Here is an 18,737-nt window from a genome sequence, read left to right on the forward strand (position 1 = left end):
ATGATTTTAAACAGGTTTTCTGGGAGTACAAAATGATGGTCTATGCTCAGGATAGGTCATCACTATCTGACCAGTGGCAGTCCGACTCCCGGCCCCACCGCCGTTGTTTGAAGAGGCTCAGTGCTCCGGTGAGAGCTGCAGCTTCCTCACAGTTTATCAAGCACAGCGCCATACGTTGTATAGTGGCTGTGCTTGGTATTGCAGCCCAGGTCAATTCACTTGGGAATGGGACTGAGCTGTGCCTTGGCCGCAGTGCTCACCAGAGCGCCGTGGCCTCTGCAAACAGCTGATCGGTGGGGGTGCCAGGAGTCAGACCACCACCAATCTGATATTGATAACCTCTCCTGATGATAAGCTATCAATATAGTACTCTTGGAAAACCCCTTTAAGGTGGATTTCGTCTCTGGACTCCATCTACCAGGAGTAGGGATGCAAAGGTATCGGTCAAAGCCAGGTCCTGGTACTTGAAGTGGCCCTATGCCACACAACAAGACACCAGTAGTATAGATAACAGATTTTTCATTGGGGCCCAGGAGATTACTTTTACACTTCTGCCTTCCTGGTTTTCAACATTAAAAGACACATAGATAACGGTATAAAATTCTTATAGCACATTGTAAATTTGGGGTTCCATTTTGGGCTCCGTATTGTAAAAAGGATATAGGAGAGCTAGAATAAAGAGCAGGAGCCTAAATCAAAGCGGTTCTGCAGGGTTAGAAAAATATGGCAGCGTTCCTCTGCAAACATTGGTGGTGGGATCAGACAATCGATCCTGTGGACAACTGATCATCCGTATACTCTGATCATACTATATACTCTGATCATACCATATACTCTGATCATACCATATACTCTGATCATACCATATATACTCTGATCATACCATATACTCTGATCATACCATATATACTCTGATCATACCATATATACTCTGATCATACCATATATACTCTGATCATACCATATATACTCTGATCATACCATATATACTCTGATCATACCATATACTCTGATCATACCATATATACTCTGATCATACCATATATACTCTGATCATACCATATATACTCTGATCATACCATATATACTCTGATCATACCATATACTCTGATCATACCATATATACTCTGATCATACCATATATACTCTGATCATACCATATATACTCTGATCATACCATATACTCTGATCATACCATATCTTGTAACCAACATGTAAGAAAAAAATAAAATATAAACAGATGCAAATGTTAGAAAACAAAAAATTAACTACTTACCTACTTATCTCGGTGATCCAGTGCAGAAGCTCCAGCAATCCTCCTGGTCTTTGCTCACAAGTGGTCAGCATGTGACTACAGCAAAAATCTGTGGTCACATATCGTACTACTGGCATCATGGCTCCGTCACTGATTGGTGATGCCGGTACGTGACCACTGCGCCCACTGATTTTTTGCTATAGTCACATGCTGGCTGCTTGTAAGCAAAGACCAGGAGGAGTGCTGGAGCTTCTACTTTGGTTTTCCAGTGGGAAAAGAACAGGATAGTAGTTTAATAGTACCGTAATTATTATTATTATTTTTTTTTTTCACAAGCTGGAAAACCCATTTAAGATAACAAAGTGCATTTACCCAGCAGCCCCATGTTAAGCCACAAAGTACTTTGTCATCACAGTGACTTGTGGCATCCGATAGACTTCTGTTCGGTGCGCCTGACAAACTCAGTTGTGCTGCATCTGTATATGCAGTGCCTGTTTCAGCCGATGAAGAAGTTTCCCATATAGAGATGAGAATTTGCGATATTTCGCGAATATTTGGGCGAATATTCATCATAAATTCGGGAATTCGAGAATTTGCCATTATTTCCTTGATTGCGAAAAATCGTCAATGTAATATGCGCGTATTGCGTGCGCAATACAGGCGTGGGTCACTTTTGCTACGTTTTTCAAGCTGCTAGAAGTTTCCCGAGACTGTAGAAAATGGCTGGCACGGCAGAACATTACAGCTTTATATGCAGATAGAGTGCTCCAATATATTCGCGATTGAGCAAATTGGCAATTAATGATTCGCATATTTTTTGCGCAATACATGCAACTTCACATTTCATCAGGTCTGAGTAGATATTACTGATTGGTGCACTAAGTATTGTTGTGACATCACAGCACTATGTCTGTAGCCTGTATGTATGGACAGCAGAGAAACAGTAATCCCTATCACACTACCTAACACCCTGCACTGGAACCTATCAGCTACACTATATCAGGATATAACCTACACTGACTATCTGTAATATATATATGACCTAACTAACTATCTAATGTAATTGGATAAGGAATAGGATCCAGATGAAAGCACAGAGCACAGCAATGTCACTGCTCTCTCTCTCAGAACTGCAAAAAACTACAGAAAATGGCTGCTGGGGAGTTTCTTATATAATAAAGGGTTTGGCAGCTTTCTTATAGGGATGTTACTAAGCTCAGACAAAGACATTGCAGCCTTCTTATTGGCCCACAAGCAAGAAGCAGGAGGGATCATGGGTTCAGATGAAAAAAAAAATATCTAGAATATTGCCGAATACGAATATATAGCACTATATTGTACATTTTCTCGAAGTGGCAATATTCGCGAATTAAAGTTCGCGATTTGAATATTCACGCTCAACACTATTCCCATAGACACGCAGTTTGGAAAATGAAGAAGGTGCACACAGGGACACACCCTCACAGTGGAGCCAAGTGAGTGTAGAATATAGCCATATTACTCATTTCCTCTACTGAAACATTTTAAGGAACCTTGAAAACTGAGCAAAAAAAATATTTTTCTTTGGGTGGACTTATCCTTTAATTACACTTTTTAGTTCATGAACTCTGAGGCTCCAGTGTTTTTGTCTTCTGGTGTCAGAATACCAGTGTGGAATTATCATCTAGGGCACTGTGGTTACAGTCATGCCGTGCTGTTCATGGAGGACATGAGTATCTTCTCACACTTTGCTTTTCTTACAGCCAACTACCGCCTCCTGCTGGAAGCAAAGCAAAAAAAATAAAAAAAATTCCACCAAGAAAGCATTTGCAATCATGACCTGAAATTTTTGTAAAACATTTTTTGAGGACAACACAAATGGCTGCCACCAGAACCTGCCTTAGTTTGGTTGGTGCCCAGTGAGGCTTCTCATACTGTCATATAGTGTACAAAAAATGCTACCATACTGTGCCTATTTGTAAGTGCCATACAGTGTGGTGCCTAAACACTCAATACTTAATGATAATGGTAGCAGTGCCACACAAGTCAAAGTAAAAATCACCATATAGTACAGTGAAGATAATATACCATACTGTGCCTAAGTAGCAATGCCACATAACACCTAAATAAATAGCACCGTATAGTGGAAAGCAAATATACCACACAGTACCGAGTCCAAGTAAAAAGCACCATATAGTGCAAAGATAATATTCCAAACTGTATCTAAGTAGCAGTTTCATACAATGTAAATCGCACCATACAGTGCTTAAATAACACCAATATAAAGTGACCAAATAACAACTCCCTATATAAAATAATATAATAACAGTGCTGCACAATAAGATCCCGGTGGTCACAGGCCATCAGTGGCATCCCCTGAATTTTTGGCTTGACCCGTATGACCAACTTTAAAGTTTAGTTCTGGTCGGGGGTGTAAGCATTAAGAATAGGGAAGGATGACGGATGTTGCATACCCATGAGCTGTGCAGGTTGACACTAGATGTCCTACCGTAGCAAGTTTTTGTAGAGTTTTTTATTAATTTTTTTTACCTCGTGTTGCCTAAAACATAACTGGTGAGAAGGAACCTTTTACTGGACCGGTGTAAAATGACTTCTCTTCTCATCGACAGGCCATGAAGACATACCAGCTGTATCACAATGACTGTCTAAACTCTGAGCACAAACTGCGGGAGGCAGAGAAGCAGGACGAAAAGCGCACAGGCAAAGTAAGCGAGCAGACTGCAAGCTCCCCGGTGGCTGAGAGGGGGCCTAGACGTAGCTCACTGAAGAAGAGCGAGAGGCTGGTTGAGAAGGTAAGGAGCAATGTAATATGCCAAATCTGTAACTTGGCACCAACCATTATTTTATAGAATTAGTATAACCTTATTTTGTTGAGGGTCCAATGGGCTCCTAAAACTGGACATTTATAATAGATAGCTGAATGGTTCTTAGGAGAAGTAGCTCTTGGCCAAACTTGCCCATAGATATGCACACTCTGCTCGGCCGGGCACACGTGCTTATTTCAATAGGGAAGGGGCTTAGGCAGGGTGCCGAATCTCCTTAAAGAGACCAGTCCTGTATAGAGACTTATTGGCAATGCTCCATCGGAAACAAATATGCAAAGAGGTATCTCCCAAGGAAGAGAACCATCTCACCAGCACCACCTCTTGGACGTGGCTTTCCGAGTCAAAATCTGACTTTCCTACAAGTCTTGGGATTTGACAAGGGAATATAGCCAAGCTCTTCCATGGAAGATATTAGGTTGCTGCCACATAGGTTGTTGGCAGGTCCTGACAAAAGCATCTCTGCCCTCAAGTTCTTTAAGGCATTGACATTGCCAAAATTAAGAATTGCTTTGTTCCCATAGACACCAATGGGGCTGTCCATGTAATGTATCGATGTGCTGGTTCCTACAAAGAGAGGTGCTCTTTGTAGTTGCTCTTCTGCCCAGGGTAAATCATAGAGGTCAGAATGGTCTTTCATGAAAGGTAGTTTCTAAACTAGACAAACCCTTTAAATTGCCAACTGTTTTTTTTTCCAGAGGTTGAAAAAGTATCTTGAGAACAGTCAAAAATGCACAAAGGCCCGAAATGAATATCTTATCAACTTGAACACCGTGAACACCAACCTCAATAACTACTTTATCAATGACATCAGCGACCTCATTGATGTAAGTGGCTTCTCCTGTGCTCACCTTCATTCTTGGCCCCTGGTAATGTGCACCCTTTCTGTTTTCCTGTACAGTGCTGCGATCTTGGCTTTCATCTGTCTCTGGGGAAGACGTTGCGAGTGTTCCTGCAGGCTGAGGAACGAGTCCAAGCCTCTCGACAGCAAGGTCTCCAGGCTATTGAAGGGGCAGTTGATAACTTAGATGCACAGGCAGACAAAAACAAGATGATGGAGATGCGGGGTGACGCCTTCTGTCCTCCTGCTCGATTTGAATTCCACCCCCATGAGGGTGATGAGGTATGGAGTCTGTTTGTCTCCTGGCTGTCAAGACTTACTTGAATAAAAGATGTTGTCCCACCATTAAAAAAATATCACATTCATTGTATAAATCATAGCAAATTACTAACTTTTGCCATGTACATGCTGTTAAAAAAAAACATCATCACGTGAAGTGTCCTGACATCTACTCATGTAGTATGGTACCAACTGGTGTTCAACATGTATAGCAATGTACACGTCCACCTATTAGCTAAGTGCTGGTGGACATGCATTCTCAGTCACTCTCCCAGGTTGAGAAGCAGGGCCGGCTCCAGGTTCATGTGGGCCCTTGGGCAATAAATCTCAGTGGGCCCCCTTGTGGCATTTTTTTTTACATTTACATGTATCCCCGGCTCGCACACCTTATAATGACCCCCAGTGGCCCCCATACAGTATAATGGCCACTAAGTGCCCTTCACACAGTATAATGACCCCTCCAATGAACCCACGCACAGTATAAAAAAAAAACAATGGCCCCCCACACAGTTTAATGACCCCACAGTGGCCCTCCATTCAGAATATTGATCCCCAGTGTCCCCCACCCTGGGGGTTATACTGTATGGAGGGGGCACTGGGGTCAGTCATTATACTGTGTAAGAGGCCCTCACTAGCTATAACTGACTGGGCCCCACAGCAAATATCTTTATATATACTATAAAGATATTAGCCCTACCCTGGAATAATAATCTAATAATACAATTAGGGGGTCATTTATTAAACAGAAATTTGCCTATATTGGGCGTATTTCTGACAGATTGTGATGCTTTGCGCCGCAATCTGCAACTTTTCCACACTCATGCCAGGTCTAAAAAAGGTGGCATGGGCAGGGAAGGGGCACATAATTATTGGATACCACCCCCATACAGTGACTGGATACTTCCCTACAGTGATCGGATAAAACCACCATACAGTAACTGGATAACACTGCTATGCAGTAACTGGATAAAAGGGTATAAGAGGGCACAATACATAGAATGACGAGATGCATTGTACAGGGTATGGTAAGGAGGCACAATGCAGGGTATAAGGGGGCACAGTACGAGGTGGGGGGCACAGTCACATGACCCTGTGACATTATGGTGCATGCAGTTTACACACTACCATAATGAGAGGAAGAGGACTGAGACAGGGGCCCGGGGCCCAGGATGGACAGGAGGGGGGCACACTGCAAGTAGGTGGAAGGGGCTCTGAGGGGGGTTTATACAAGAAGTAGGGGCAGCAATAGGAGATAGGAGGGTGGAACAAGAGCTCTGGATACATGAGGGAGGAAAGGAGACCGAAGGGGCTCTATGAGGATGGGATAGGACAGGATATGGGGGGGAGGCAGGTGTCATGGAGGCAAACTGCTTAATGAGGCAGTAAAACAACTACATAGTATGAAGCTGCTGGTCTACAGCATCCAGCAGCAGCTTGAAGGGTTCCCTGACCCCCCCCCCCCCCCTCTTGTCCCACAGAAAAGAGACAGTCACAGTGCAGACTCACTCACAGTCATCACACTGCTGCTCCAGCCCTCGGTCTCTCTTCTCCTCAGGCAGCAGGTCCTGTGTAGGGGGGCGTTTCTGATACTTCTCAGGCAAGATGTCCTGCTCTGCTGAACAGAGTGAAGAGGGGGCATGTCTGAAGCTCCGCAGCACAGGAGCTTGTAAGGGGGACAGAAGCAGCCGGCCTCTGCATGCTGTTGATGCTTTTTGCTCCAGTCTGACGCTGCGGCTCTGCTACTGCTCCTGGGCCCCTTCTGCCCAGAGTGTCACCAAGAGGAACACACAAGTAATTTATAGTATTCCTAGTATAAAAAATACGCTACAATAGCTGTTAAACAGGTATTCCTATATAAAAAGGTGAAACTAAACAAGCCTACATTCACCTTGTGATTCCTGTGATTGCCTTTTCAATGGGGCCCGGATCCCCGGTGCACACAGAAGGCATTCCCAGCCATTTCCTGCTTTGTCAGGAAGTCAACAGAAAGTAAAGCAGAGCATGGGACCTTCTGAATTGGCAAGGTGAGTACAGGAGCATAAATTTTTTAACCATTTGAAGGTGATGGGACAGCTTTGTGTCTGTACTGGAATATGCCTTTAACAGCCTTTTAGGACTATTGAAATGATATGATAACCCATTCAAAAAATACATATGTTGTGGTCTCCTCCTTCAGGTGTTGGAGGTCCGATCTGAGCCACTTTTTCACCAGGAACTAATCACCAGATTTCAACATATTCAGTCCAGGCTGGAAAGGGAGCATCTAGAAACTGAAGAGGTATGTAGCACCTTCTTTGCACAGTATATACTGTAGTCTGTATACAGATTGGTTTGCATGTGTCTGGATTTTGGATTTATTTTGTGGGGCTGACCATCGTAGACTTCAGTAAAAGCAACACAGACAACGTCACCTTCAAGAGTCATTGTGCCACTGCCTGTATAAACCTCGAGCAGAACATGACTACGGCCAAAATACAGCTTGAAGTGCTTTCACTGGACATTCTCTTAGCTCTTCCCTTCTTCTCTAAAGTCTTCCCTACTTGTGGTCCACATGCACTAAGGTACAGGTCATGTCTGGTCAGAGGTTATGTTTAGAGCTTCCACTGCAAACTGCATCAGATTTGATGGGCATAATAGTGCTGTCTGAGACACACTCTTTTTTTCATCAAAGCTAGGAACATCTCAATAGAACACCAGTGTAAGGACATGGAGTCCATTGACTGCTGTTGGTATCCATAATGTAATGGATCCAGCATTGTGTAGTGTCAACACAGCCTTCGACAGAACATACAGCATTACTGAGTAGGGTTGCCCAGGCTGTGTGCCATAACCATGTCTCCTGCAGCTATATTCCATGCATAATAAAATGCTCATTCACATCTGCCATACAGAGAGCATATTGAGGTGGGTCTAGGCATGGAGAAAAATGTGAGATCTCTTCACTACCAAACTTGTGGAGACCTACCAAACTTGTGGAGACTTTGTTTATTGAGAATGGGTCATCCAGTCTCCAGCCAAATCTGAGTTTTCCATTTTTTTTGATTAATCTACAATAGAAGTGATCATTCTTATTCAAGTTTATTTCAAATGTTGGAGAACCCCCAAAAAACATCTGTATTCCCACTTTGGCATTGAAAACACCCCAACATTTATACAACCTTCCCCCAATCTCAGGAATCATATTCTCATACCGGCTATCTGGATGTAAAAGTTCTCAACCCCCTTTTTTTGCAGGTGAACAAGACTCTTAAAGCTACTCTCCAGTCCCTACTAGACCTCATTGGATCTGATGACTTTGACTTGTCCGACGCATTTCAGTCCAGCCAGTCCACCGAGTCCTTAAAATCCACAGGATCAGACACCAGCAGTAAGACGAGCACAGCCAAGAGACGGGCAAACCAGCAAGACACGGAGACCTTCCATGTTACAGTGAGAAGGGAATAGGTTGGAGGATATGGGGTTTGTTCTGATGAGGGTGGGAAAAGAAATGTGAGGACCCCGTAGAAAAAATGTGGATTTTAAATTATGAAGGCCCTCAATGGATGTGCAGGAAGAATTAGACAAATGACTATTCAAAGATGCTCAACAATACCACCATTCAAGAAATTCTCATTCTCTGGCCATCTTTCCGAGGTTCCATTCACCATGCTAATGGACCATTCTTTACTATAGCACAATGGGCTGTCACTAGTAATTACAGGTCTTCTTCCAACAGCAGTAAGCTCTTTAAATACTGCCATCAGAAAAGAAGAAAAATCGGGAATATTGACACTAGTTGTTCTTGTAGTTTCTTTAGAGGGGTTGTCTGGTTTAGAAAACCCATTTCAAACACCTTATTAGTGAATTGTGGGTTATTAGAGGAGTATCCCCTATTCAGGACCTTCATCTGTTAGACTGAATGGGGAGAGGGTTATAAAGAGTGCCTCCTTTTCCCTGAAAAATCTGGCACATTGGTGGATTACACGGACAACCAATTAACCCCTTAACAATCACTGGCAACCCTTTTATGGTGGCCTTATTTTAGATTACTGGGTTTTGACCGCGCTCCAAAATAAGTGCCCCACAGGTTTCCCATGTCAGCTGGAGTGGGTGCTTGGCTGCCTAATGACAATTAAGCTTCTGGTGTAGCAGCCAGGTTTAGAAGAACCTCCGATCTTTGCTGTTTAAACCTTTAGATGCCATGATCAATAGTGGCCTTGGCACCTAATTTGTTTTATAGAGGGAGGGACACTCTCTGAATGCTCATCAGCACCTGATCTGCAGACAATTAGGAGTTCTAGCTGCTCTCCTTATATAAAGTTTCTAACTGAACTAGAATCTTCTAGTGCGAGGGATGGAGTGGAGAATCAAAGCCTAAACAGTCTGTCGTAGACTTATATATATATGAGTTTCAATACAAATGTATGGGAATGACTAAGCAAATATTCCAGACATATACAAGTCTTCAGACATAAACAACAGAGCTAAACTTGACAACCGAAAGGTCAGTGTGTCTGTTTTTTGTTCCTCCAAAACTGTGGAAGATTTCTAACTTCTCAGTGCATAGGTAGAAAGTCCCAAAGTCTCTCAGTATTAGCTGGCTGTACATAAACCTTTTCCAGTGCAGTGCAGATATAGTGCAATAACAGTGCAAATGAACAGGATATATTACAATAAACATAAAATGCAGTTCAACAATATAAAACAGTATAAGTGTATAGAACGGCATAAATCACAGAGCAAGTTAACCCTTCAAAGTGCAATAAAGTAGTGAGTTGATATTTTTTTTTGCTTAGTAGCAATATGGGCAAATGTCCACAAACGTCAATAGTCCAAGCTACCCTTTCTCCAGGGCACTTCAGGAAATAAGCGGGTAAGGCCGTAAACATATTTTATCAGCATTCATCTATTAGGTTCAGTTATTTTGTTGGACTTCTTGTCGTTGGTCCTGCAGTTAGATAATACCATTTATGGTGGGGGCTGATTGCTTACTTGTAGTTTCCTTCTCTGTTTTAGAAATTGCAGAAGTATCTAGCAGGGAGAAGCACTATATGTAAATTACAAGCAAAGCGAGACCGCCTGAAGGAAGCCATAGATAAAGGCAAGTATACTGTGCACAATACAGCTTTGCTGGGTATGTCAATTTTTCCAACCTTTTTACTCCAATGTATCTAAAAAACATGAAGGAACTATGAAAAGAGTAAGGCCCCCTGCACACGAACGTGTGCTTCCCGTTGCCTTATTGCGGACCGCATTTGCGGATCCGCAATACACGAGAGACGTTCCGTGGGCATTCCGCATCACGGATGCGGACCCATTTACTTGAATGGGTCCGCAAATCCGGAGATGTGGAATGGTACGGAACGGAAGCACTACGGAGTGCTCCCGTGGGGTTTCGTCCCGTACTTCCGTTCCGCAAAAAGATAGAACATGTCCTATCTTTTTGCGGAACGGCTGGATCGCGGACCCATTCAAGTGAATGGATCCGCGATCCGCTGCGGCTGCCCCACGGACTGTGTTCGTGCATTGCGGCCCGCATTTTGCGGTCCGCAGCACGACCACGGGGTGCACACGTTCGTGTGCAGGGGGCCTAAGTATTAGAGATATCCTACTGTTTTGTGTCTACAGCTTCTCTACAGGCCCTTGTGTCTCCATGGTTACAGACTACAAACAAACCTAGTGTAGTCTGATCCTGCAGTCCTACTCCTTTCCATCTATCCCATACCTACCAAATGTATGTTATCAAGAAGCGAGAGACAGATGGAAACGAGTGTGACTGCAGGAGTAGGCTACATCCAGCTTTCCTAGGAAAAGATAACATGTCATACTGACACGTTACTGCTAGAGCCAATTTACTAGCGGCAGTAGTGATGTAAGTATTGTAGGGATCTACATGTGTGAACAAGGCGAGCGGTGACAGATTTCACTCAACTGAGCAGTTTTAAAAGTTCATTTTGGTTTATTTAACATCCAGCAGACCCTAGGACAATCAAGTTGTGCGGTCACTTGGGTGAAGCCACAGCACCAAAAATAAACACAAATCAAAGACCTTAGCCATCTGGGCACATACTAAACAGTATATCTACCTCGGCTAGGTACAAATCACAAAGGGTTCAGACAGGTCTACCAGCTTCTATTTATTCCCTAGTATACTACACATGAGAACACTTTAGGCTAGGGGGAATAGCTGTACTGGAGTCGAGTGGAATGGTAGGCCCCTCTACCAATCCTACCTACCATTCAAAAAAAAAAAAAAATCCAGACCATGAATAAAATCTGAATAAACCCTCTCCAGTACTTTACCAAAGACTTTGATGAAGTATATATGGCACATGACTGCTGTGGCCAGTAATTGGCAGTCATGTATTGGTATGGCACATCATCACTCCCAGAGGTCTACTGGGAAGTTGGTGCTAGGGTACTAGAGGATTGAAAAGGTAAAGAAGTGCCTATTCGTTAATTTAGTCGATAAGTAGCTTCCATGGGGATGGGGTACATTGGCCCATTATCCCTTCTCATGAACCATGTGAATTTATGCAAAGTTCCCTCTTTACACAAGTAACTCAACAACTGCAGCCAAGGAACGCCTTGTCCCATATACCATTATACCAGGTTAGGAACATCACCTGGAGGGGGCCATATTTTTAACATTTTCCTCCCCTGTATGTAAAACAGCGCCATTCTTGTCCGTAAGTTGTGTCTGGTATTTCAGTTTCACCCCATGCACCCCATAGGACTGAACTGCAATACCAGACCCAGCCCATGGACCAGAGTGGTGCTGTCTCTGCCCAAAAAATAAACTTTATTCCCCCAAATTTTATGCAATCATTTTTTTAAAAATTCAGTTTTTCCCCGTTAGACTTTTGTGTCTACATATCTGCAAAGTAAAGAGGATTTCTAATAAGAAGGGTTATTCAAAATTGAATATGAAAACCTCTGAGGAAGTTGCCGTATTTCTGTACACTCTGCATTTCTCACTTTTTCCATTTTCCTCCACAGCTGCTGAGTCACACAGTAACATCTCTGGGTATGTATCACATTTGTTCTTCACATTGAGGTACTGAGGAGGAAGGGGAAGCGCAATCTATCAGATAACATGCCTTCACGAAACCACACCCCAACATCTTTGCTTTCCCAATGATTTCTAATCTGTTACATTATACCCTTTAAAATATAATTTAAAAAAATCTAACAGCATGTTAGAAAAAAAAAACTCAAAAACCTTTAGGCTCTGTTCACACTGGTGTCAGCGATTAAAGGGGTTTTCTGAAACTTAGATATTGATGACCTATCCTCAGTCAGGATCGGTCATGAATATCAGATCATGGGGGTCAGACACCCTCAACCCTCACCAATTAGCTGTTTCGGTCAGGCATCGGAAACTATACAGTGGACGGACTGTGTAGTGGCCATGCTGGGGTACTGCAGCATCTCTGGTGCCTGACCGAAACAGCTGAGGATACGTCAGCAAGTTCTGTAAAATCCCTTTAAAGGGGTATTCCGGTTAGAAAAAGTACAGCTCTCTGATATCTCCGGCACTCCCATAGAAAGGAATGCATTCAGCATACTGACCAGTCACGCCGTCCATTTCAGGGGGGCTCCATGGGGTTTGTGGCCTCCGTTCTCGTGATCAATGGGGGTCCTATTTCCCGGAATAGTTATTTAACAGTAATAGAATAATTTTTTCTAACCGGAATACCCCTTTAAGTTTTTAAAGAATTCATGACCGATACCCATCAGGAGACAACGGAAACCTGACCAATGCAACCTAAACACCAGTGTGAACGGAGCTTTAACCTAAATCAGCATCTTTAAATTGTAATTTTTAGGTCCAGCATTTGGTGTTGTGCAATAGGGAGCAACGCAAATAATGTAGAGGCCGCATGGCTTGCCAGGGTGCTTTGGCCCCTTCAACCAGCTGAATAGAAGAGGTTGGATCACTACTGGTCTAATATTGATAGACCAACAATTTTAAACATCTGGACAATCCCTATATGTAAAAATTTATTCTGCCTCCCTGCAGCCACCACTAGGGGGAGCCTAAGAGCATGTTGCATACTGTTTTATCATGAAATTCAGCGCATAATCAGTATGCTGAAAGCTACTCGGCTCCCTCTGGTGGTGGCTCTTTATGGCAGCTAATAGTCTGTGAATGGAGATACTCCTGCTTGTTATTATGAAGAGTTGTGTCATATGGCATAAGAGAGCATCTTAAAAGGATTTACCACAAAAAACTCATCAACTATCGATAGGATGTAAGTGTCTGATCGTTGTAGGTTCGATTGCTGGGGCTTCCACCTTTCATGGGAATGGCATCCCGTGTTCCTCCCGTTTGAATAGAGTGGCAGTCGGGCATGTCCAGTACTGCTCAATTCCACTGTTCGGGACTGCCGGAGATAGCCAATCTGTGTACTTGGCTAACTCTTGCAGTCTCATAGAGTCAGGGCCGTCTTTAATATTGATTGGACTCTGGGCAAGAGGGAGAACACAAGTGCCGCTGCCGCATTCATGGGTCCATACTTTATTAACTAAGTAGCAGGACATGTAGGGCATACATTGGGGATGTCCCTGCACTTACTATTATTTCTGGGCGCCACTCCGTGGCGCCACTCCGTGGCGCCACTGTGGCCCCCGTTACATTCCCCCGCGCTGTATGCTAAGTAACAGCATGGGAACACCAGGGAGGAGACATCAGCTTCTCTCCCTGGGCGTTCCTTCTCCCTGGCTGTAGCACTGTCCAAAATCGCAGCGCAGAACGTCACAGCCAGGGAGAAGGAACGCCCACAGAGAAAAGCTGATGTCTCCTCCTTGGTGTTCCCATGCTGTTACTTAGCATACAAAGCAGGAGAATGTAACGGGGGCCACAGAGGCGCAACGGAGCGGCACCCAGAAATAATGGAAAGTGCAGGGACATCCCCATGTATTCCCTACATGTCCTAGTTAATAAAGTGTGGACCCATAAAAGGTCCTCCAGTGGCCAGCGAGGCTCAAGAGGCAGTTGCCTTGGGCCCCCCAGGAGCAACTGGGCCCGGGGCAGCTGCCTCTTTTGCCCCGCATTAAAGACGGCCCTGCATAGAGTAGAATGAAGCGGCAGCAGACTTGTATGGCTGCCTCTACAGTCAAACAGGGGAACACAGGACCCCCAGTCTTGTGATCAATGGGCCGAACCCCCAACCAGTCAGGCACTTATCCCCTACGGATAGAGGATAAGTGTTGTTCTCAATATTACCTCTTTATGGCTCAAGTCCATCTTGGCTTTATTTTTTCCATGCGCTTTTAATTAAATGTACTTAATTAATTGTACTTAAATGTAAAAAAAATAAAAATATTTAAACAGCGCCTCTCCTGGATATAGGTTGTGTCTGGTATTGCAGTGCTTCCAAATTCAATTTGGAGACTGAGTTGCAATACCAGACACTACCTGTAGACGAGAGTGGTGCTGTTTAAGGCTAAAAAAAAAAGACCCTTTTTTTCTAATCCCGGGCAACCACTTTTATAAACTAGGCACTAGTCAGTGACTATTTGTTTTTTGACCCTTATCTGATAAAACTCTGTTTAAAGGGAATCTGTCATCATGATCTTGGACTAGTATCAGCAGTACATTATGGTTAGTACTGCAGATAAGGATTTTTATTCATGTGCAAATTAGCAATTTGGAGCACCAAGGGGCGGGGCTGAATCTTTTGTAACACCCCTGTGGTCTGCACACTAACTCCTCTTCTTGATTGACTGGGATAGACATCAGCATGCAGAGGGCAGAGCTGTGTTGTAGCATATACATATCATATACACTACCTACTGTAGCCTTACCATGTTGAGAATAGAGGTTTTCTATGCATAGAAAGTTAATACAAATTACTGGTTTATTCACAGATACAATTTATGATTCTAAAGACTTCAGTAATATGTAATAGCTTTCTAAGTGCAGAAAATCAATTCTCTTAATATGATGAGACTATAGCCTGAAGGTAAGAGGTCAGCCTTGCATGTAGATATCCCAGGAGAGACTTTTTTACTCCCTCATTTAACCTATAATAAAAGGCTATAGCCTTACTATATTGAGAATGGAGGTTTTCTATACTCAGAAAGCTAATACATATTACTAGTGTCTTTATAAACATATATCGTGTCTGTGAATAAACTAGCAATATGTATTAACTTTCTAAGCATAGAAAAGCTTGATTTTTCAATATAGTAAGGCTATAGTCTTTTATTATAGGTTAAATGAGGGAGAAAAGAAATAACTAAAGAATAAAATCTAGAAGTCTCTGGTTAAAAGACCATGCTGACAGAGGCTTTTTAAATGTTGACAGCGGGGGAACGGGAGGCTGTAGGAAAATAAAAAAAATTGTGATCTGAACTCCGTATCTTAAGTATTACTCATGTCTTATGAAATCTGTATCTTTATGTAATCACATTCACAATATGGTGTGTGTTTATAGCCTATATTTTGTTATTAACGTGGAGCGAGGTTTTGTGAATGGGTGAATTGTATGTCCCGCGGTTGGTTTCAGGCTGCAGTCCAACAACAGTAAATCCCAAAGGGCGAGAAGGCAGAGACCGTCCTCCCAGTATAGCCACAAACTGTTTAACGGGAATTTGGAGGAATTTGTGCAGGTACCCACCATATCTGCTGCCCCTTTCTTTGCTTCCTGATCTGGCTTGTGTTCTCTATGGGGAAATCGTTGCAGTGCCGCTCATCCCAGAAGCCTTTGCTGCATAAGATTCTCTCTGCCGGTGCAAATGGTCTGACAACCTGTCTGTCGCCTTATTCCACAGTTACTACCTCCAGTGCTTTATTTCTGTATTTCATTGTGGTCTTTTTATGTCTCTATAACTACGCCAGCCACTCTGCCCGAAACCAGTCTCTGTCACAGTACCCCCATAACGGTGGTAGACATTATCCTCCCTTATGACTGCCCGCCAATGTGACCATATAACATAGCTAGTCACAGTGCCTCCCTAACAGCAGTAGCCATAGTGCCTACAGATTAGTGTCAAACAGAACCCCATAAAATGCCAGTTGTTCTGCCCCCGTAGAAAAGCCAGTTAAAGTAATAACATTTCCTCCCTCCCTCCAATCGGCTATTAACATTTAGATACCATTTTGTTCAGTGCCAACTGACCCTAGACATGTTTAGCATTTAAAGGGATTGTCCAGCCATATTCCATTTTTTACATATGAAACACAGTGGGTTAAAAATAAAAAAGAAGCCCTACTCTCCCTTGTGGATCCCTCACCTTTGCCATTCCTATGCTGCTCTGGTTCCCGTTGCTCTCCACTTCCTGTTCCTGGCTCAACACATAGGAAGTAGCTGGAGATGCCAGCTTAGCCAATCACAGGCCGCAGCTGTGACCCGCCTCAACCAGTGATTGGCTGAGCGAGGCTTTCCTGCCATTTCCTGCGTGATGTCCTGGAAACAGGAAGTGAGGAGCAGCAGTGACCTAAGCAGCATAGGAATGGCAGTGGTGGTGGATTGGCAAGGGTGACTATGGCTTCTTTTTATTTTTTTATCCGATGTGATCCATATTGTAAAAATTTAAGACGAGTTTCAGACGAGTCCGGGAAACAGGCTCTGTAAGGTTCTGTTTCATAGGAGTCAAACCTTCAGTCATAAGAATCATATGTTCCTCTAACTTCTGCTTTAAGTGATTGCCCAGTCGTATTAGGCCAGTTTCAGACGAGCCCATTTAGTCTGAGAGTCTCCGTGTGAGAGCAGTATTTCCTGGAATTATAGTGATTTATGATGTTGTGAATTTGCGTCTCACCACTGGTCTACTGACTTGTAGTCATAGTATTATGTGACTACAGTTCAGCAGACTCACAATCAGGGAGGAATTCACATCATCATAAATCATTCTGATGCTGTGTGTTCACTTCACAGGAGCAATGTTCAGTCTGGGAAAATACTGTTCCCATACAGAGCGTGTTTCTCAAAATGAATATGCTCTTCTGAAACTAGCCTAATAACTCTGGTCAATCCCTTTAAGCAGAACTTAGAGGAGCATATGTCTCTTATCACTGAAGCTTTGACTCCTATGAAACCATAAGAGCCTTGCTGCTTCTGCCCCCATGACTGGCACCTCAACAGGCTTGTAAGTGGGTGCTGTTGTGCCCACTAGCTGAGCGTTGATTGACCATCATAGAGACACTTATATCTTCTCAGTCTTTGCTGGTGATAGGTTCTAGTCAATGCTGCTCTATCTGGTCTTTTTATCTAGATAATACCTTCCCTCTTTTCGGCCATCATTCTCTTCCTCTGTGCAGTCTCTGGTTCCCTTTGACCGTCCATTATCTACTTCCCTTTTTCTTTTATGTAACAGGCCCTAGTCCCGTTTATATAATGAGGTGATGAATAAACCCCCTACAAAGCTTAAGGTCACCCTGGTGTTCCTTATTTTCTCTAGTAGCATAATGTTCATCGTAGGGCCTGCCAAAGGTTGTAAACTGTAGGGAAGATTATGGATCTGAATTTGTACGGGAAGACTCAATACATATGGCCACTACATGGCAGCCATGCAGTGTTGGACTGAAATCCCTTGGACCCACCAGAGGAAATGATTTGGAGGGCCCACCATCTGTTTATATAGGACCCTTAAGGACTTATTTTTATTAGGGATACATTATTGTCAGAGCTTGGGCCCACCGGAGGATCCTCTGGTACTCTTGTGGGGCAGTCCCACCCTGTGGTCATGTAAAAAAGTTGAATCTTGCCATATATTTAGAGTTGTTTTCTCTAACTAGATGTTGAATATAGATGTTCTAGGAAGGAATTTGGAGATCCTCTGACCCTATATTCTCAAAAAAAAAAATCTGTATTCCCCAGATGCAGAGCTCTTGAAGGCTCTTCTGGCCTCCTCCGTCTGTAGATCTATGTTGGCCAAACCTGTGGATTTCAACAGGATTAACCAACCATCTAATGTGAATGGGCCCTCCCAACTCTTGAATTTAAACTGCCAGATCCTTATTTCCTTGGAGAGGGAAGCCACCACCAGAGGTCTCTCTTCCCATTCACTACATATGCTTGCTTGGCCTAGCCAAGCATACACATATGTGGGAGGATCGGTAGTGATAGCTGTCAATAGTTTTTACCTAGATAAGGCCAGTTTGATGGCCTTCATGGAGGTGTTATGGTCCACCTTATCCCTTCGCAGTATGTATGATCCTGCAAAGTATTTATACAGCTGTCAGAGAAGATCTTGACATCTACAGGTACTGGGAGTATCAAGATCTAAAAAAAGTGGCCAGGAGGACCTCAGATTGGGGACTGATGGTTTTGGTGGGCTTTTGCAGACAATGAGTGTGAAACTGTCTCCTACAAAACTTTCTGTTTCTTTACTTTTCTGTATTCCGGACTTAGATTTGCTTTTGGGCTGATACCTGAGCCTGTGTCTATCTTCTGTGAGCTTTATATTGACTCCTGGATTTCCCCTCCAGTGCTTCCCCTGCGCTATGACCTGGGTCTGACCTAATGCTGTTGCTTTCAGTTAACCCTTTACAGATCAACCCTCTTTTTGTTTTTTTTTGTTTTCTCCTTCTGCTCTGCTTTGCAGGAGACGG

The 18,737-nt window shown here is 43.4% G+C and overlaps 1 protein-coding gene across 1 annotated transcript in view; it reads left to right on the forward strand.

The window, feature by feature from the left end:
• Positions 1 to 18,737, forward strand: part of ARHGAP4 (Rho GTPase activating protein 4) — a 74,628-nt gene that overhangs the window by 37,705 nt on the left and 18,186 nt on the right. Inside the window, exons 5-12 of the mRNA XM_040406064.1 lie at positions 3,865 to 4,047; positions 4,776 to 4,904; positions 4,979 to 5,200; positions 7,374 to 7,475; positions 8,432 to 8,626; positions 10,193 to 10,277; positions 12,176 to 12,203; positions 15,691 to 15,793. Coding sequence (XP_040261998.1) covers positions 3,865 to 4,047; positions 4,776 to 4,904; positions 4,979 to 5,200; positions 7,374 to 7,475; positions 8,432 to 8,626; positions 10,193 to 10,277; positions 12,176 to 12,203; positions 15,691 to 15,793 — 1,047 coding nt within the window. The remainder of the gene's footprint in view (positions 1 to 3,864; positions 4,048 to 4,775; positions 4,905 to 4,978; positions 5,201 to 7,373; positions 7,476 to 8,431; positions 8,627 to 10,192; positions 10,278 to 12,175; positions 12,204 to 15,690; positions 15,794 to 18,737) is intronic.

Source organism: Bufo bufo, chromosome 8, assembly GCF_905171765.1.
Source record: "Bufo bufo chromosome 8, aBufBuf1.1, whole genome shotgun sequence".
Lineage (NCBI taxonomy): Eukaryota > Metazoa > Chordata > Amphibia > Anura > Bufonidae > Bufo > Bufo bufo.